General features: G+C 41.1%; 1 protein-coding gene across 23 annotated transcripts in view; it reads right to left on the bottom strand.

The window, feature by feature from the left end:
• The window catches only part of RORA (RAR related orphan receptor A), a 480,592-nt gene that overhangs the window by 276,978 nt on the left and 181,767 nt on the right, over nt 1-21,847 (bottom strand). For 3 of the 23 annotated variants that reach the window (XM_069026304.1, XM_069026299.1, XM_069026298.1), the window contains exon 1: nt 14,483-14,660. The exons of 18 other annotated variants lie outside the window; for them this stretch is intronic. In XM_069026304.1, coding sequence (XP_068882405.1) covers nt 14,483-14,525 — 43 coding nt within the window. In that variant the 5' untranslated portion in view covers nt 14,526-14,660. Of the gene's footprint in view, nt 1-5,217; nt 5,299-5,690; nt 5,768-14,482; nt 14,661-21,847 lie in introns of those variants that run through there. 2 more of the 23 variants (XM_069026297.1, XM_069026319.1) reach the window with 2 other exon arrangements.

The raw sequence follows: 21,847 nt of genomic DNA on the forward strand, positions 1-21,847 counted from the left end.
CAGACAGTCCTTCACACCTAAAGGCACTCGTTGAGGTGTAATCACGTGTGTAAACTTCAAGAAACCCCCTACATACATATATCCTTATGTTGCTAAACTGAGGAATATTAGCAAGGCTTTGATCCACATGCTTAGAGCATGTTGACCATTAATGCTCTTCGACTTACGATTTACATTCTGTGACCTTGTAATATGCTTTAGAAAAAGTCAGGAAAATACCCCTGCCTTAGAAGAGTGCAGCCCAGATTTCCCAGGAGAAAAAAACAAAACTAGGCAGAGTGTTCCCCCAGAGAAGGGCTGTGGGCCCTGCTCTCATAAAACAAGCTTAAATAACTTGAAAGCAGTTACAGAAAGAATACAATTTACATGCTACACAGGTCTGTAGGTATGTATTCTCCTTCTGGTGGAGTTAACTCAGGGGTGTATTAATTGAAGAACAAAGCTATGCATTAGCTATTTATACACTTATGCAATCAATACTGAAATACATGAACATATAATTACATAATTATCACATTAGGAAGTCCATAATGAATGATTTAATCAAGTAAAAAAAGAATATCATAAATATGGCCAAATGATAATGAAACTGTACCACATGAATAAATCTGACTGGGGAAAGGCAAGTACCCAGCAGAAACTGGTAGGGGACAAGTAGTCTACACATCGAGATGTATCACAACTGTATTATTTAAGAATCCCGAGGACATTTCTGTACTTCAAAGAATGAAAACAAATAAAACCCCAACCCACTGACACAAGGACTGGAAATAAGCAATGATTACACGCGGATTAATGTTGTTAGAGGTTAGAGCCATAAAAATCACTATCTGCTCATAAAGACAGCTGCATGATAAGACGACAGATTTTTGAGAGAGCTTTTCTGCTCCAAAGATTCATTTCATGATTCTATATTCAGAAACGGCTCCATTCGTTTTGTTTGCTTGGACCTGGTTACCATCATCCTCAAGATTTTCAAACTATGTCTCCACAGCTCAGAAATGAATAATTTATCAAGTCCCCTGTATTTGCATCTGGAGCCTTTACTCAGGGCTATATGGAATTGGCATTCCAAAGGCTGAACGAAGCCGGCTCGGCTGGCTGCAGAGCAGGCCCCGAACAGCCGCAGTGTGCTGGGTGCAGGCGGCCACAGAGCCCGCTGCTGTCCCTTCTCCAGAACTGACACACCACAGGGCTGGCAAATGCCACCATGGGCACAGAAGTCATTGCGGCCCTCGCTCTGCAAACACCTTACTACAATGAAACCAGCAGATTTAGCCAAACTCACTAAGTTCCACTGAGCTACATCAGCAGAGCGGGTCACGGACACCAGAGGCACCACAACTCCAACAGCTCTGGCATGCTTGTAGGAATAATGGCACGGAACTGGCAGCTGGGGGTGACTATGGAAACAACCACTGCAGGGTCAAGAGCAGGAAGGGATGGTCACAGAGGAATGAAAGCAACAGGGAGAGTTAAAGATCAATAGACAGAGCCTAGCCAGGCCAAAAGCCCTCCCCCCTCTTCCTGCAGTGTCTTGTGCTCTTATTAGCACTCAAGAAGCCCTCTCCCTGGTGCTGCCTTTACTCCCAATTGCTATGCCAGTCATTGGAATTGTGTCCCAGTCCATGTTGGTAACCAGTAGTAGTGTATTTATCAATAAAGCCATAAACTGTACCAAGCTTTCTCTGCCTGACAAAAAGGTTGCTACAAACACATTTCCATTATTCTGTAATTTCAGCAAGGAGAAGCAAAGAATTGGATGGGAAAAAAGGACACATTAGGGAGTGGCAAGGAACAGTCTCTGGAGAGCTCAAACCAACAAAAATGCATAGTCTCCACTGTGGAAAAAAAATATGGCTTAATAAATCATCATCTGAAGTTGCCATGGTAATAGTAAATGTCTAGTTCCCTATACTGTTTAACTCCATACATCCACTCCCGCAGGAGAGTTTCTCCTCTGTACCAAACACTGGAGATTCTTATTTAAAGATGAGGACAGAGTGTGCAGCTCAGCACAGGCAGGCTCACGACCTGCAGGGTACTTGAGGTGAAGGAACACTTTCTTTATGCAAGTCAGCTCCACACCACACACCCGCTGTACTTTTTGCAGAACTCACTTCCTGGTGCAGTTGCCTCCAAACTGCAGCTTGCCAGATCACCAGCAAAGCAGCCCTTGCTTTCTAAAACTGGAAAACGCTCCGCGATTGACTGAGCAGTGCAGTCCCACATGGAATGCCGTGTAATAAATTACCATAGCTGTAGGTAAATATAGACACATAGAATCCAAAAGGGCTTTTTATGTACCAACGACTTCTTGGAGGGAGGGGCTTGAGTAAAAAGAAAGAATCTGACAAGAAAAAGGATGGTGCGTGGGTCTCTCACAGAATAAGGTCAGCTCCCACAGACTTCCTCAAGCAAGTTTCTTAATGTTCCCGTATCTCGGTTCCCCCATCTGTACAACAGTGTTAACACGTACTCTGCTTATCTAAGCTTATTAGTATGTAGAAAGTGATTTGTAATCTGAAAGTTCAGAGCCTATGAAAAAAGAAAACTTTTGTTTCAAAACTTCGCTGCCTCTAAGAGTCTGAAAAAATAGCCTGGCTGGCAATCCCTGTGCCAAAAAGCACTGTCAGTGTTTGTAAAGCAGAGATGAAACATTTCCACATCACATAAAGAAGCAAATTGACTAGTCATACTTAAAGCACTATAATAAGATAAATGAGCAAAGAGACAGTCAAGAAAAACTAAGGCAACAGTGGCACTAGGAACAATCACTGACTGGAGAAGCGCAGCTCCACAGAAAGAGGAGAGAAAGTCAGGTTCAGCTTTCCAGCAAAGGAGCATGCCAGTGCTGAAATCCAGGAGATTTCAGTGTCTGGAAATCAAGATGGGTTTTTCTAAATATTCATTTAAAATGCTCGCTGTCCCAGCTCAGAACATGGTCACGCCTATGGCACGTGACAGGAGTTTACATAAGGTTAGGTTAAATATCTTTCCTGGTTTCTCAAAAGTGAGGTCCCTCAGACCACATACAGACCATGAAATCGCATTGCCAAAACCCAAGCCACAGTCCATGAAATATAATCTGTGAATAAAGAATACTTGTTTTCATTAGAACAGGTCCTAGAACGCAGTGCCAGCACAGTAACTGTAAGAGCAGGCAATTCAAGGGCACTCTCCTTGTGGGCTCTTCAGCCTTTGCTACTGCAATTTCACAGTAAATAAGGTACGATGTTAGCCTAGAACACAGCTCTTGTAAAACTGGGATTTTTCAAGAGGAGAGACTAGGTCTGTTTCTACTGACTGTTCTAGGACAGTGTCAGCCACTAGTATTTTTCTCTCAGTTTTTACAGAAAGCTCTGTATCAAGCTACATATATGTGATGTATATAAAAGCAGTTCCTAGCTTAGAGCAATTTATCACAATTCCACATTCTCTTCTTTAAAGAAATATACTATCTAAAAAACAGGATAGGATTTTTAACCAAACTAAAACTTACTGTAAGTCTGAATCCTTTCTAAAATGAGTCTTTTCTTAACCTGTAAAAGGTGAACTAAAGGTAAAAACTTCTCAAAACAAGATAAAATTTTGCACATTGTAATCAGACAAAATCATGGCCTCATTACAGACTGTATCTCACATGTGGAGGAGGAACACGTGCATCTGTTTGCAAGAAGTGCAGCAGCTGAACATTTGACTTTCTCGACAGAACATTTCAAACACCCATTTCCTCCTCTTTCTGCATGTATTTTTTGTTCCTGAGACACAGAAGTCATGCCAAACCCTGAAAAAACCAGCAATGCACAGCTGTGAAAGGCTCCTTGGTAACACCAGGTATACCTCACATAGCTCGAGCTCAGAGCTCAGGCTTACAGGGTGCCTCCACTCCTCCCTGACTGAACTGCTGCATCCGGCCTCCACTGTCTCGTAATGCAGAGATGGAAATATATATTCATAATAGGTTCAGGGCAAATATCCAACATACCAAGGTTACATCACAGTGGATGCAATTTGCAACTTCAATGGAAAGACAGTGAAAGGAATCAAAGTGATCCTTTGAGGAAAGTGTGATTTACAAGCTAATGCAAGACCAGCATTTTGTGTCCTCTGCACAAAGACATCCATGGCTTGACATTAAATATGTAAAAGATCTGAGCTTGGGCAATTTCCTTGGAAGCTACCAATGCTACCTTTCTGCAAACACTTTGCTTTCACTCTCAAGGAGGCCAACATATCAAAATATTGCCAAACTGTAGCATTTACAGGTTAAATGATAACTCACTGAATTAAGAAAGAAAAAGAGGACACCATTTCTTACCTGAGAAAACCTTATGCAACAAGGGACACAAAACATGGCCTCTGAGTATGTAACAGAAGAGGTAAAAAATAGTGCAAAACCCTAATGAATGCCCAAGTTAAAATCCAAGAAAATTTCAATCCCTAGTACTATCTCTCTTTTCTTCCCTTTCAAGAGACACAGGATTCCTGAGGTCTGCTAGGAACTTTCTGCACAATGTCAAACAAAGCAGACGGTATCAGAACACTTGGATAACAAGCAGGTTTGAGAAAAATATACTGAAAAGTATTTTGTCTCTTCTGAACAAGGACACTGCCAGTGTCTTCAAACACAACCACAAGCTTATTTTTACGTAGTCACATTTACCTCAAATTTTAGAAATTCCTAAAACATACGGTATTTTTAAGATAAGTGTTTCTCAATAATATGGCTCTTCTGCATGTTTCTTAGTTTTTCTGGAATGAAGGTTAAAATAGGCACCACAGCACAAAGCAGTTACAGTTCTATTTCTCTTAGCCATTCTCTGGACAAAAGAAAAAAAAGTGCAAACATTCTAGCTCCTGGCAGGCAATACTAAAGCACCAGTCATTCTGCATTCTCCAGGCCAGGGAGGGGGAGCTCCCCAGAAGGGGCAGCAGGAGCGTCTCCACCCCAGCCAGGAACATCCAACTCTGACACCCCCGCATTTCCACGCTGGGCACGGCATCATGTGTGTGACCCGACAGACACACGTGGCACTGCCAGCACTCCTCTTGACTGTGCACAACAGCCAGGACGTGCCAAGGCTGGCCACAGATCAGGGACAAAAAGTCACAGAGGAACTCTGGACAGAAAGTGCTGAAGAGGTTAACAGAAAAAAAACCTGTATTAATAAAACATGAAGTTATTTAAAATAGTTCAAGTATAGCAGAACTCACTTTCAGTTATGCCAGACTGGATGATGAAGTTTGTGTGATTAATTCCATTCTCTTCCTTTTCATCTCAGAAAACTGTCAGCTCTGTTGTACCAACAACATACTGTTACAGTGGCATCGTGAATAGCTCTTGGATAGCAAACAAAAAATATTAAGTGAGCTTTGCCAATTACCTACCACAGGTTTTGCTCACAAGCTGCCTTATTCCCTTAAAATTCTATTGTTGGTATATCTAACCTTTTAAAAATAAAAGGTACCACTTAAAAGCAATTGCTATTTTAATTGTGAATTGGGGTCGTAAATCCATTCTTTAAGAAGCATTTTTACAATCTGCTGAATTCTTTTGAATGTGCCTCCTTTAATTCCCTTGCAGGCAACTCCTGCTATAATGAAATTTTTCATTTGCAAATTAGATTTGCTTGTAGCTAGAAACAAAAGCCATCATCAGAGAGCCAGTAAAAGGGATGCATCCTTACCTAGTAGGAACAATTAGTTGCACTGACTGCAGTTGTAAAAGCTGTCTCTTTTCTTCTTTCTCCTCCAGCTCTGTGATCTGAAAGCGGGACTCAAAAACATTGGCACAACAGGAAATGGTGTGTTTTGATACATAGTAAAATAAATGCAGAACTGTGCCTCTTCACAGTGTCTTAAAAACTGGACTGTAGCAGGCAAGATCCATTTGCTAGATGTCATTTCTACATATGTGTACATATACCATGTATACATATTCATGTTACAGTAGAGAAAGGAAAGTTTAATTATTAATGCAGAACTACCACTCAGCAAGGGACTGAAGCAGAGGTTCACATGATAGATACTGTTTAAAGGCAACAGTAATCGGCCTAACAAATGTCACAAACTTCCCAGTGTACTCAACTTGGTTTGATATGTCTTATTGACAACAGAGAACTCCAAAAAACACAGCAGCCAACCCCACCCGTAGCCCACTTTCTCAAGCAGAAATTCAGGGTCACTTCCATCTCACATCCAAAAAACCTGCCAAGAGCAAATAGGCATAAAAAAATTAATCAATCAATCCAAAGCTACTGAAGAAGTTCGTTTGAAGAGTTAAGTGTTGAAAAAGGATCTCTAAAGTTCCAGCCTCATACCTTGACACATGTAAACCCGGGCTAACCCCAGAACAGTGGGTGTGGTTTAGACTTGAACCCATGTTTTCCCTGATACGCGTTTTGTTTAAACTTGCAAGACTCAATACTTTCTTGAGACCAAAATAATCCCAGGTCTGTACAATCCAGTTGTTATTTCAGTAACTAAACCCTGTGCGAGAGCCGAGTATTGTATTTTTAGGTTCCCTGCAAGAAGCGTTGTTCATTTTTATCCTTTCAGTGGGTGATCTTTATCTCTGGCAGCCTTTGGGATCTTTTCTTCCTGTTCGAACACCAAGGACATTCTTATTATTCTTCACTCTAATGAATCCTGTAGCCTTCGGAGTGGGCCACAACTCATTTGGGGAAATTAGTGAAAGGGAATAGCTACCAGATGACAATGAGGAGACCTGAGAATGATCCCATTTTCAGGCATGAAAAGAGAGTAGCTGGAAACATACCTGCCATTAGGCACAGCAGGAGCTGGAAGCTTTGAAACTAACATTGCATAAAGAGAAAGTTCTGCTTTTGGAAAAGTGGAAGATTTTATCTGGATACGTAAATCTGTCAATCGCCACATGCCATATTTCTCTTTGCAGCAGAGAGGTTTGCAAGGGCTTTATTTTTTTTCTGTCAACCATTTCAAACACAAAATTCTGCTCTTTTTTCCAGTCAGCCCCACACATCAAGCTCAGGAACACTTGCTGAAAAAGCTCTTCCGGCCTTTTATCCTGAGCCCTGTAGAAACCAATTTGAGAGCCATAAACCAGGTTATGTGCAAAACGCTGATGAATCCATCACTTGCGGCTTTGCGTCGCAACGCTTTGAAAAATTAAAGATCTAGAACTCTCCAAGTCTCCTCCCTTTCCTGCAAGGAGGCTTTGCCAGTGCTCACAGACCACTGGAACAGAACAGCCAGCAGAAGGTACAAGCAGAATTTTCCAGACTGTATCAAACCACTGTGCCACAAACTCTGTAACCTGCCCAGAGCCACGCGCAGCGCCTGTTGAGTGGGGAAATACACACAGTGTTTCTATGGCTCCATGCCAGGCACACCAAGCTTTATCCTGGAGCACCAGGGAAATAGGCTGGGAGTCCCTGAACTTCATTCCATCTCCACCATTTGGTGACCAGTGTATACATGAAGCCTGAATGAGCTCACGCTCCCCCAGCTACAGCAGGTTCCAGCTCCTGGAGCTCCCACACCGCCCGTGCCTGTGACACTGATGTGTCTGAGCAACATTATAAAGCAGCACTTTCTGATGAGGATCCAAGGCAGCCTACTGCATCTACATTCACTCCTGGAATGAAGGAAGGACATGTTGACAGCCATGAATTTGCAAATTAAAGGCTGCTCCTAGGCAAACATGCTGACTGAGCTGGCTGATGCATACCAGTCAGCTGAGAAGGAATCGGAAATGCTTAAGTCCAAATACCACACTTTTACTTTTTATGATATGATATCTGATAGACTAAATTTCGAGATAAAATAGATTGGCTGTGCACTGGGTATTCCACTTTTCTATAGCACCAAGGCCATTACAAAGCCCTGGCTCCCCAGACCACTTCTTCTATTTGCCTTGGTGTCATTTACCCTTTAACTTGACAACCCATCCTTCCTGCTCAATAAACACCAAGATCCCCTGTAGAAGTACTCTGGTTTTCTTTTTCTTTCTGCCTTATCACAGTTATACTTCTCTCCATATGCTTGTGACACACATGGATGCAGCTCTTCTGGGAAGTAGATAGCATTAAAAGGGAAAAAAAGAAAAGAACAAAAAGAAACAGGTGGAGGCAAAGAAAAGGGACTGGCAATACAAGCTATAGGAACAGAAGATGGCCTGACATGCTGCCAAAGGTAAAATGAATGGAATCAGGTGTGAGTTACAGACCAGGCAGGCAGCTACATTTACAGCTCAAACTGTAATTCCATTTCAGCTGCTCAGACCTCTGCTGATGGATAAAAAAAGGTGTGATAAGGACAACCCTCAGGTAAAAAGTATAGAAAACCTGCTCCCAGAGAGTGAGGAAACTTCACATAAATTAACCAAAATTTAAGCAACCCAAAACCAGAAGAGAAGCTCACATTTTATGGGCCTTTACAGTTCTAGCCTCACCCTTAGCACTGACTAGGTCCAGTCTCCAGAACCTGACACAGCACCATCCGAAAACTACAGAAAAACTGACACCTCCTCCTGTCTGCCCTTAAAAGTACTGCAGCACACTGGCACAGCAGAAGTGAGAACAAGGAGGTGACACTTCTTGCCCTCTCACAGCATGTACCCTTGTACCCTGGAGGAGCAGAAGGAAGCCCCACAGCTATCTGAGTGTAGGAGGCAAAGAAGAGAGGTTCGAGAAACAGGCCAAGGCTGGAGAGATGTCCTGACTGCAGAAATGGTCCAAGGTGGCAGCACACAGACTAGAAAGTAACACTCCTCTTGCACCTAACAAGGTAACATCTCCAATTTTCAGCAAACCTGGTAAATCAATGTTTCTGGTAGCCAAAGGTAACTAGCTGTGTTTCCCCCTCCTGCCACTGCTGGGCCCAGGCAGCCAAGGTCATCTTCTCATCTTCCTTCTTACTTCAAGCTGATGACTTCCCTATATTTTATTTTATTTTTTAAAAGCCTCTCCTAAGCAATTATTTTGCCTAACAATTTTTTTATTGCTGGCATGAAACATCTTTAGATTTCCCCCTGGAGGGCCATCCCTCCTGTCTCTAAAACTGGTTTCTTGGAATCCAGAGGTTCCATAATTAATCTGAGAGATACTTTCTGTAAGGGATGTATGACATTTAGAGTTACAGTAACACTGCCTTTGGTTATGTTTTGGCTTTGTTTTAATCTTTAATACTGAACTCCAGTCTAAGAAGAACTATGTGAAGTGACTGTTAAATGTCCTTTATTTTCCTCCATCTTGAGGAGATTTGTTGCTGTAAACAACTTGCACACTTCCTGAAGACTCCTGTGAGTGGTTCTGCAGAAGCACAAACTAATAGGTACGGGATATTAAGTAGGACATTCCAATTCCTATCACATTCATTGACTCTTGGCTCCAGCCACATTGGAAACCTGTGTCCCAGAAAGCTGGAACACAAAGAAAAGGATCTATGAACAGTGCAACGTTGGGTCATTTGCATGCGGGAAGGGATGAAATCCCTTTCCCTTAAACATGCTGAATTTGCCTTGCAACCACCCTAAAATGCCACGTTGCAAATGTGGTATTTTTCATTAATCTAGAAAAGATGCAACATCAAGCTCCTTTACATCCTAAATTCAATAGAAATTGTTATTTTTCTGGGTTCCCCCTCAATTAAACAATATGCTGATCCTTTTCCTTTTATTGAAGTTAATTTCTTCTTAGGAATAGTAAGGAATCATGTGCTTATTAAATCATATCTTTGAATGAATGAATCTCAGGCTTTGTATCTGCCCTATCTCTTATTTCAAAACCCACACTTGCTTCCCATGACCCACAAAGAAAAGAAAAAAAGAAGCCTCCTGTTCACCGGTCAGATTTAAGATTGTCATTCTCTACAGATCTCTTATTCAGACAACTAGGAAAATTAGCAAAATCACACAGGTTTGGCTTTTTAGTGGGCTTGGGTATTTAGTCTCAAAGTCTCAAAGTCAGTAAGTTCTATCAGTTTCTATTGAACAAAAATTCTGACAAGTGTTGAACTTCAGCTCTAACATCTTTAATTTTCCTAAATACCTTACAACGAAGGTGTCCCCCTCCACCACAAAGAGCTCTCCCTAAACCAAAGTGCTTAATTAGAGAGATGATGACCCTGATCCAAGGGGAAGCTGAAGATCAACAGCTTTTTTTTCTTTTCTTACTAATTTTCTCCAAAAAAACAAACAAACAAAAAAAACCAAACCAAACCAAACCAAAAAAAAAAACCAAAAAAAAAACCAAACAAAAAAACCCCTCGTCATTTCTGTAACTTGAAAAGGTGGCAAGACTTCAGACATTAAGCCAGGAAATGTATTTATCACCTGCCTAATCAGCATGTTCTTGCAGCCTGGGTACATGGCAGAGCACAGCGCTGTCACAACCCTCAGCTATCGCTGCATCCCAATGTCAGACACCAGTTCAAACACCAAGGTGCACAAAAACTGAGAGGCTTTGAGCTCTGACAGAGGCTCCTCTGCCTGGTCCCCATGTGGAAAAAGGCTTTATTCTGCTCCTGTGGGCCAAAATCCAATAATAAAAGGGCATGAGTACTCTAAGTATAACTACAATATGTCTTTCTCTCCACTGAATGAAATGGAATTTTGCCTCATTAATCAACACAAAATGTTTTACCTAATGAAAACAAGACCAATGCTCACACTAATCACTGTATCCTTGTATTTTCCCTCCTCAGAGATCTTCACCTAAAAACTGAAGACAGTGAAATAAGCCAAAAAATTCAGTGAGCTTTACAATTAAATCACAGACAGGTGATGGATTATTTCTCCATAAAGAATTAGATTTTGAGAAGCCATTGTATATAGTTCAGTTCAAGAAGAAAGGATGTAGTTTTTATGGCACGCACAAAGATCCTGGCAAAGCCAGGTATGTGCTGGGCATTTTGCTCAGTTCAGTAGGGCTGAGGGGCACAATGTGCTGGGGAATTTCACCTCTATGGTGTCCTTTATACAGCCTTCACTTGGTAACAATTTCAACTCTTTGCTTTCAGTATTTCACCACCATGAGAAAAAAACCAAACCAAGAGTATGATTTTCAGTACACACCTGCTGTAAAGCAGCAAAGAAATATATGTACCCTCACTTGCCAAAGGAGGATAACTCATTGTTGATAAAATTATTAGCAAAGGAAAACAGACACGTCCACAACCCACTTATTCTAATTTTTTTAAATTCTTTCTCATATTCCCTCTCAAAATTTAAACTTTAGATGTTTGATAAAGTATATCATGATTTTTTTCCCCTAGCTTATGATTTGTAATTTATGCAGGCTATCATAACGTGAATAATGAAATGATGCTTTGCATGGTTTTATTCCTATGGGTTATGAAAGGAAGAGCATTGGCACTGTCCTGTCATTGCAAATGGTCCTGGATTTCTGATGTCTCATTTCAATTGATGTTAATGAGAAAAAGAACACTCAGGCAAAATCTGCTGTTGGCACAGCATACAAGAAAAAAGCCTCACAGAATCCCAAAAGGGGAAGGGTGGAAGCAGGCAAATCTCTAATGCATAAAGTAATAGAGTTTCAAAAGATCTTTACAAGCTGTTAAGTAGCAGTTGGAGAAGAGGAAAAAAAATTTAAAATTACCTAAATGGCCACACATGATTTGGGCAGGACCCAGACCTTAGCTAATATTTCCCCCTTCCCACAATTTGTATACACCTGCACTATGGATTTCAGTTGAACAAAATTAAATTTAAAAAAAAACATTTAAAAAGTGGTGTCACTCCATCTGAAATCATTAGAGAAGTCTGACAGTTTCTTTGGGTAATAAAAGTTAAGATATTCTTTCAACAATTTTGGCTTAGACTACACTGAACTTTACTGACAGAAAATGCCAAACCTTCAGAGGCTGAGCCATCATGGCTAATAAGTGCTGCAATGAATCAAATTGATTAACTCGATTCCCTATAGACTTCCTAAACATTTCCTTGCAATTCACAAGCAAATATACATATGTGCCATGAGCTTGTTAGATAGATGACAAATGAACAGAAAAGCCTCAGTGTACATACAGCTGTTCTGAGTTTGAAATCCCTGAATTCAAAGTCTTGGGAACTCCTCTGGCACTGTTTCCTCCCTTGAACACTTTGGTGAGAAGGCTGAATTTCTAGATGAACACAGCTCATTTGCAAGTGGTTTCCCTCCATCCTGCTGGATGATTACATATCAGTAAACTCATTAAGGATCAAGTCATTACTTCTAAAATTACAGGTTACATTTTATGAAAAGTCAGATGTTAAAAGTTGTGACATTTAAGTAAAACCTTATAAAATGAAGGCCTTATTGCCTCTGTAAAATTATGGCTCAGGCCTGTTACTTCGGCTAGAGAAGGACTGTGAGAAAAGTCCACAAGAAGAAAAGCAATTAGTTTTTACCCATGAGAATGTAGTATCAACAGAAGCATGAAAGTTAAACAGTAGAAGGAGAAAAACAGCAACATATCCGCACCTGTTATTTTTCTGAATGCTTGAATGCTTATGCTATAGGTAGCCACGGTTGTGTATTGTGGTTAATAATGGCCAATGAGCCTATTGTAGTAGTTTAGCAGCCAGTGAATCTGTAACACCAATGATAACATACCAAAGGTGTAAAAAGAGGCTGCTTTGTTTAATAAATGGCTTTTTGCCCTTTGTCCGAGGCACTGTCTGTGCGTCGTGACCGCCCCAACAGTGACAAAAAGTCAGACTGAAAAACAGAGGTGAAAGAAGGAGGATCAAGACCCTTCAAAAAAATCAAGTAACTCAGGAAAAATTAGAGGACCATGGGACCTCCCACTGTTTCTGTGAACCCACCAAGTCCTGATAACCTCTCAGCTTCTAGAAAAGAACCAGATATGTAGGAGAATTCCCAGGCCCAGGGTTGACCGGGCACCAAGGTGGGACCCATTTCTGATGCCTGCAAAGGACTGAGTGAGTAGCTGTGTTGTTTTACCTGGGAGAAGAGGGAAAGGTTTGTGTGGCACAGGGAGAAATGAAGCATAGCTCCAAATGTTAGCAGGTGTTCCAAAGCATCCTGGGCTATACTGAGAAAGGAACTGAAATACTGAAGGACAATGTAACAGGAACAGAGGCTGTACAGGAGAGGGTTTGCTCATTGCAAATCAGTAAGGCACTTGTTAAGACTTAAGGAAATCATTCTTCCTTTCAGAGATGCATTTCAATATCCACAGTGAAGCTACAATATATTTTCTAGAACTAGATGCATTAAATATAACTCAGAGGAATTCACATTCCTATAATGCACTGAGAAATAATGTGAAATAATGTATTGTTTTAAACATCCAGCCATTATCTATTTCCTACTTGCAAGCTGAAGGACTCAAGGGGAAACTGATTAGGGTTCTATTTTTAGTTAAAGATGCTTAAGTGATAAGTAAAGCAAGGTTCTAATAAATCTATTTTTTGCTTACTAAAAATTATTTTATGCTTTAAAAAAGTCCTGCTGTATTGTTTCTTCTTCAGAGAAAGCATATATACACAAATACTTCAAGGCTGTGATCGGTACCTGATAAAACATGCCACCTTTTGCAGGTTAAAAAAAGCATTTCAGGAAATAAAATGTGGCTTGCATTGAGTCTATTCCACATGAAAATGAGAAACCTCTCCCTCTCACTCTGATTTCCACCTGCTTTGGAAATTCCCCCTGCGAACATGGGGAGCTCACATGAGGCCCAAGCTTTCCATCTTTCCACCAAAGTTCTGAAAACTGCCACATCCACATCATTCGACCCAAGTTGGATGGAAGAGCTATTAACCAACAGAAATCCAGTTGCACATTTTCCTTCAATTTCTCCTTATGCCCCGTGATGAGGGCACTGATGTGGAAGGCGACTTCCTATGTTCTGGTCATGAAATATATAGGAGCCCGGGACTGTGTGTGCACATCTCAGGGATGTGGTCTTTTTCTAGCACTAACACTGCCCTTGAAACCATAGCAACTCATCAGCCAGTCTGATGTCAAAGTATTTAAGCTTCAAAGACTAATGCATTCCTTGGGACACCATTAAAATGAAAAGCACAGTTTATTGTACCATTTGTTAAAGGACTAAGTAAACCTGCTCCTTATAATGAAATATTGAGTAAGTATCACTTCTTAAAGGCCTTGTAATTAATTTAAACAAAAACCAACCCCCCCAAAATCTTCATGTGAACATGTCAAACCAAGGGAAAATCCTGCAGGAAAGTTCTTGCTGGAATAATGAGGCTCATCTGCATGTATTTGGTTTGGATGACACTGTATCAGCTAATCTGAGAAAGGCCTCAAAAGAGAAGCGTCTTTTAAGGCACCAGAGTAAGTTGGTACCTGGGCAAGTTCCAGACAGAGTGAGCCAAGGGGTTAGAACAAAGCACAGATTTTCCCTTCCTTCAGCCATCCCTGGCTGCCTCTCCCACTCAGCCGACAAGCAGTTTGCAAAGAAAGGAAACAAGAGCAGTGCAACATTTTGTTCTCAGGCTTCTGCTTACCTCGGAGATTCCAGATCACAGTAACTGCTGACTGAGCCTTCATTTAATAGAGAAATGCCTTATCTTACTGATGAGCTCATAAAACCAGTCTCTAGCTGGTGATAACTCCAAACAGCCTCCTCTCAGGCCTTCTTGCCTTACAGAAGTTCCCTTTCAAGCATTTGCTGCAGCTGGAGACTCTCCCTTCTCTGGGTTTCCTATTTCTGGCAGTGTAGAGGTTAGATAATAATGCCAATGCAGCTCCACCTGTCAGACAATTAGGTGCTTCTTATTTTAGTCACCTGGGAGAGATGGTGTACTTCACCCACCACTCTTCCTCTACATCCCTCAAGCTGTGTGTCCTTCTGTTCCAAAATCTGTAAAAATAGTTCTGTTTAACTCTTCGGCCAGGTACAAGTGCATACTCATCCATCCCTCCATTTCCTCTGCTCTTAGATACTCCCTTGCAGACAATCAGTTGGGTCTTTTCTGAAGTCAGGGACAGGAATAGTGATGAATATCACTTGGTGAAAGAAATTATTACAAGAAATAAAGCACTTGCATAATAGTCAGTTAGAAGGCAAGAAGCTCTTAAACCAATTAGCCAGCAGCTTGCAGCTGGAAAACTGGAACCCAGCTTCATACAAAACACTGCTGTATTTCAAGAGAGATGATGTTCTTGTCCATCTCCAAGGTGTGGGTACCTACCATCCTGTCCTCCTCAGCAGCTTCATTCCACCGAGAGCTCGGCAGCACAGGAAGAGCCCCAAACCTGTGTTCAGATATCTGTGCCCAGAGCTGCCCCGAGGCACACAGCCAGCTGCCAGCACAGCTGCCACCAAGGACTGCAGCCACCACAGCTCCTCTCCTGCTTGTATCTAAGTGAACAGGCTGGAGTTTGAGAGCCCCTGGACAATCACAAATGATGGCTTTTCTCAGGGAACCACCTCCTTGCTGCCCATCCAGGCTCCATTCAGTGTCTCCCTCTGGTATAAGGTGGTGCCTTTTCTCTCCCATTTTGCAGCTGCCCAACAGGTAGCAGGAAGTGAAAGCAGGTGGCTCAGAGGAAGCTGCTGCCCACGGGCTGCAGATATGGGTTCTAGGACAGGACCAGGGAAGGAAGAAAGTACACCAGAAAAAAAGAGAGGAGATGAAAAGAGTGATTGCCACCCACTTCAACACCCTCTTTAAGCACTTTGCATCCTCCAGGTTCCTCCCAGAACAACCCTACACTCCGACGTCTTCCCCTTTCATGTCATGCATCTTACCTGCATTTCAAAATGAGATTTTGCCCGTGTGACTCAGAGCCTCAGGCTGCACCTCTCTCAGATGAACTTCCTCACCTGAACACACACCTTCCATGCAGCAAAAATATTCCTCCCACTCGAGACTACAGAGCAAAGGTAGTGTGACATGGCACCTGTTTGTCACCTCTCTTGAAACTGTTGTCTCTGACTGCAGTTTTAACTCTTCCTTTATAAAACTCAGCAGAAAATATTTCAACATATTTAGCATTTCAGCTAATGAAGGGGCCCTAGTTTTTATTTTTCCCCCTCATTAAACACATAAAATTAGTTAGAGCATGACCAGATCATCTCTGTGCCAAAGGTCAATTGGAAAATTCAGCTGTTCCTTCTCTTATGGCAGCTCCTTTGCTTTTGTACATACTCTGATGGAAATGATTCATGAATTTCTCCAGCATGTGGGAAAACCTTTCCTTTTCATTTTTGTAATGAAACATTTTTCTTCTTAAAAAAGATATTCTTCCTACTCAAAACAAGATGGGATATAAAAGTACAGAATATGTCTTATTCCTGGTGGGTGTGAAAAGATGTCTTTTATTAGGATACACATCATCACTCAAATATGAAACAATTTTTCCCTCTTGACGGTAGAGCTGTTTGCTCAATTTCCATTAATGATTTTCACCAAACTTTTAACCTCTTTTTACTTTCCTACTGATATTTTGAGGCACACTGAGGGCTTCTTATATTTAGAGAACAATTCCATACTTCGTCAGTTCTATTTTATTTAGCAAGCCAGACAGCTGGAAACCTGGATAAAAGCTCAGCCCATTTATTTTTATTCTTAAGTATTTCAGAGAAAACCCCTCTACCATCTGCAAATCAGAGAAAGTCAGTGACGATATATCACTTCTCCTATTTTCCTTCTGAACTCCTACTCTGCGGAGAACTATATGCTCCTCCCTTGTTTTAATTCTCAGGCAAATGTTAGAGGTATATGTGAACTTCAGTTTCAGCTCAGTGTGACAGAGAAAAAGGGTACCTAAAACACTTTGCCAGGAAAAACAACTTTCCTTAACAGAAAAATGTGACATTCTAAAGCTGCCTGTAGCTCAATGGCAGCTATCAGACAAACTGCAGTGGTGTCAGGGGGCCAAGTACTGATGTATCAACTCTGTGGGCATTACAGCAAGGAACAACTGGAGGACAAAACTAAAAAAAGAATACAACTAGTATGGAATATCAGCATCAAGCAGGGAGATATTCCTTGGTAACAAAGGGAGTTCATTTCCTTTGAATATATCAACTGGAAATATCCAAGTGATAGTGCAGGAGTACAAATTTTAATGCTTAAAATCACTGACAAAAATATTGAGATTTTTCAAGTACCAAGAATAAACCAAAGCATCTTCTAGATATTTGTGTGACTGAGAAATCCCATACAAGAGCCAGGACTCCACTGGGCACTCCCACGGAGAGCTGCCTCAGCCCAGGTGAATGCATGAGCACTGGCTTCTACCTCCCTCCCTCCGGTCATCAGAGCCTGTTTTCCAAGAGCCAAATGGAAAGATTTCCACGTGCAAGCCCACAACTTTCCAGCAGAGCTGGAGGCCGCCACATCCTGTGTGTCTCTGTTGGTTAGAAAGATGCTGCGAGGACTCGAATGTATTTGGGAGATAATTCCACTTACCCAAGATGCTACAAAAGCACCTGGTCTAAAATGGGATCCTTAAAGGAAGGGTTGGTGTGTTATTTCTCTGAACTGAAAATGCTGGAATTAACAGAAGTGTCATATTTTAACAGGAACAAACTTTCACAATGATTTAGTCTAACCTGCCAGAAATCTGCAGGATAATGTGCTCTAGAACCTTTGTACATTAAAGAAGTTCTTTGCTCTTTTTCTTTTTAATCTAACCATTATCTGTAATTCTTATATTTTCTCACATTTAGTGCAGTGTGTCAGGGACCAACTCAAGACAATTATCACAACATGAATGAATATTAGAAGACAGACAGATAATAGAGATCCAGATGCACAAGATAATTGGTGTTGCAGCATTTTAAAAGATTTTGAGATTCACAGAGCTAACGAGAATATCCTGTATTATGTTGCACAGAATTCAGCCGATGTGGAAGGGATAGAAATCCAAATGCTTTGCGGCAGAAACCAGTCTTTAGCTGAGATGGAAAAAATACCATGTACAGCCACATGACTCCCTAATTGGGTGTTGTAGGTTTTCTTACACTTTCCTTCACAGCAGCCAACACAGGGCATTGTCAGATAAAAGACACTAAATAGGGCAGAGATCTGATTCAATTACATAATTTTCATCTGGATGGAGACAGTCTAAATTTTGGGGATATCCACCTTTAATGCAGCAACTGTTTTAAACATAAAACAAATCCAGTTCAAAGCAGTGCGCATTACTGCCTGTATTTCATGCTGAATCATCATAATGTCTTTCTACAGAGAAAAAGGAGGATTTTATGTTCCCATGTACCTTTAGTTCATCTTGTTCCCTTTTTCAAGCCCTTGTACTGCAGTAGGAGCACAGAATGATGAAGTCACACTGCTGACCTGCCCTTTAACAGGACCTTAACTTTTACACTCCTCTGCATTCAGCCAAGCTAGAGAGATGAATAGCTACTGTAATTTCTGTCATCTTTAACTCTAAAAGTCAGTTTATCTTGGTTCCACTTCATATTTTTCTCAACCTTCCCTTGTTCTCTATTCCCATCACTTATCTCCTCTCCATTTCTATTTTCACCAATCACTTCTCTCATACATTACCTGTAATTTTGTAAAGCCATCTCCTGCTCACACACTAACAAGCTACAGCCCCCTGGACAGAGTCAAGTGACTTGTTTTTACTGCTACCTGAACAGGCCTTTTTCCATCTTGTTTATGTAAAAGGACAATGTGAAAATCACTCTTCCTGCACTGTTATCCCTAATCTGTGCCATGTTAACCATGGCTGTTGCTAGGACAGGCCAGCAGGAGCCATTCACTACAACAGTTGTTGACCAATTTGTGAGAGGTACTCGGGGAGGCTGACTACCTTCTCCATTTATGCCTCTGTCCCTCAGTGCTCAAACAGCTCTTCTGCTCACCAGAATTGATTTCTCTGCCCTACATATATGCAGATGATATTTAGCCCCTACTTAATTATTTCCATCTATTTCCTATATTCTTGGAAGAGCCATGTAGCAAGGAGGAGACATTTGTGTATGGCACTGCTGTGCTGACACCCTCCACTTACAGAAGTGAGAAATCAGTATTGAGATAAAACACATAAAACACCCGTTCAGGAAAAAAGAAAGGGAAGCTAGTCTTTGAACAGCAATAAATTCTAATCTCTGAGCTAGTTCACAGCTGCTGTGATTCTCCAGCCTCCAATCTGTGTTCAGCAATGCCTGCAATACAGCTTTGTGCAGAAGGAGCCAGCTCTGAATCTCACGACTGAGTAGATTTAGTATCACTATTACTTGACAGTTTACTTTGGAAGACAACAAAGAAGGATTAAGTCTTCACCACTCAAGTTATTCAACAAGTGAAACCAAGTGCACACCACAGAAATGCTGCAGGTTACAAGGCATGGGATTGTCTGATGTGAAGATAAATGATATAAAGACACTCCATCATTCATTGTATTGGCCCACTGTAGTACTCCATAATACCAAGAATGTTATCAATGTTATCTTCAAGATTCAAAAAACAGTAATAGAAAAATGCTTGCAGCTGAGTTGGGACAAAACCACTTAAACTATTAAAAAAAAAAGTGGTTTTTTTTTCATAATACACATGGAAACATGTCCACACATAAACAACAACAAAAAAATAGACTGAATATATGGGTGAGGGGGTGTTTTATAAAGATGAAGCAACTTGATTTCGCAAGTACACAACTTGTGTGTCACACAGAGCATAAGCTCTCAAGGAAAGGTGGCTTCATACAGATTTTAAATCAACTTTCATAAGTGTTTTTTTTAAAAATCACCAAGCTTCATAAAATGAAATTAATTAAAACTATAAACATGAATAATAGGGGAATTCAAATTATTAAAGCTACATGATTTTTCAGCTGGGCAGAAAATCAAAGCATACATTTGGCATTTTCACAAGCCATTGAGGAAATAACATGGGTCTGTTCTTTATTTTGTCTCCTGCTCCTGGGATATTTCTCTTCAAGCAATGAAGTTCCTTCAGAAAAATACAGTAAAATAAACACTGCTTTGGGGCAGGGCTGCAGATAAAGTGACAACTTGTAAGAAACAAAACCTAAATCAGTTCAATTACAGTGACTGAAGTTCATGTGTCATGGAGGATCACATGTGAACACGGTAACAAGAAAGACCCCCACAGCACCCAACAGCTACTGAGTAGGATAAAGCTTATCTCAGCCTGGAGAAAGCTACAGGAAGACTGAACTGCTCCTTTCTGGGCTAAAAAAAGATGGGGACAAACTTTTTAGCAGGGCAATAGGACAAGGAGTAACAGTTTTAAACTAAAACAAAACAGATTCAGATGAGACACAAGAAAAAATTTTTACAGTGAGGGTGATGAAACACTGGAACGGGTTGCCCAGAGAGGTGGTGGACGCCCCATCCCTGGAAACACTCAGGGCCAGGTTGGACAGGGGTCTGAGCAACCTGATTGAGTTGAAGAAGTCCCTGCTCTTTTAAGAGCAGTTGTGGACTAGATGACCTTTAAATGCCTCTTCCAACCCAAACAAGTCTTTATTATCCTTCCAACAGCTTTAGCTAAAATTACACCAGAAATGCAAAAAGTATTTTCCCTGCTTCTAAATCAGAACTAGAAACCAGGCCATTTCCACTTGTTTTATGTGTTTGATTTTTCACACTGCAAATCAGTTCCATAAAAACAGTGGCAGAGTAGGATCCAGCAGCTCGGTGCTCTCAGATTGTTAGAGGGGACTGGGGCAAAGGATTTCATGGAAGCCTGACTAACAGCCAGATGATTTCTAATGACAATGCTGACATAAGAGGAATAGTATCAAAAAGGAGAAAAAACATCATTCTTAAGGAGAAAGAAAACACAAACTTATGCTGCTGCTGCAGTGTCTGAGGAAATGAAGCCCAGAAAAGAATTCCACAGCCTACTGAGTGTTTCCCCAGACCTGCGCAGTTCCTTACCCAGAATGGCTGGCACAGCAGCTCACACCACTGACTTGTCAGACCCTGCTTCCCAGCAGAGGGCAAAATGCTACTTCTGTATCTACTGTTTAAGCTGCTTTAAGAGACACCAAAAAGAGGATGAACAGCTGATGGTCCTGAAAGTAACAGCTCCCAAAGAGGAGAGGGCACTGGAACAGCGCCCGGCTGCCCTGGCTGGGCAGGGAGGGAGAAAGGAGGGAGAAGCCAAGGCAGAGAAACGAGCTGGCTCATGGAGAGGGAGCACAGCATCCAGCCCCTATCCTGCTTTACCTCAGTTTGTGAAAATAAATACTACATCCTTATGCTTCTCCATCATCCACACAGTACCAACAGCTTCTCCTAAGAGGATATTCTGTTGCAAAATACTGATTTTACTTTGCAGAAGAAGAAAAGCTTTTACAGCTCCTGAGAGTAAACAGCATCGGTAATTAAATTATATTGCAAAAAGGATATCTGAAAGTAAAAGAAAAGAAAATGTTTGCATATAACAAACAACACATTCAATATTAACAATTCTAAAACAGTTGAGCACATGGAATACATGGTAAATAATTTAGAAACCAGTGCCCTCATTAATGATTTGATACTGTCAGAATGTTGCTTATTCCATTCCCTCCCCCCACCTCCATTTTTCACTCCCCAAAGTGGTTTTATATTTAGATAAGGCAAAACACATATTTTGTACTTGCCTGAAGGGCTTAAATACTGCTGTGAAAATAGCCCTTACAGTCCCTGGATTTGCTAATTTCGGGACAACAAGATACACTTACAGCACCTTATCATGGATGCAATCCACTAGACAACATGAATAGAGATTGCTATATCCAATTAGAGAATATCAAAGATAATAGAGTTAGATTTGCAGAAAATTTTCAAAGATGTCATATCTTTGAACAAAACTTATTAGGGTTCCATCAGCCGTTTGAACAGTTTTAATGAAGTTGAAGCTCAGCTAAGTATGGAGTTA

The sequence above is a fragment of the Aphelocoma coerulescens genome, chromosome 10 (genome assembly GCF_041296385.1).
Source record: "Aphelocoma coerulescens isolate FSJ_1873_10779 chromosome 10, UR_Acoe_1.0, whole genome shotgun sequence".
Lineage (NCBI taxonomy): Eukaryota > Metazoa > Chordata > Aves > Passeriformes > Corvidae > Aphelocoma > Aphelocoma coerulescens.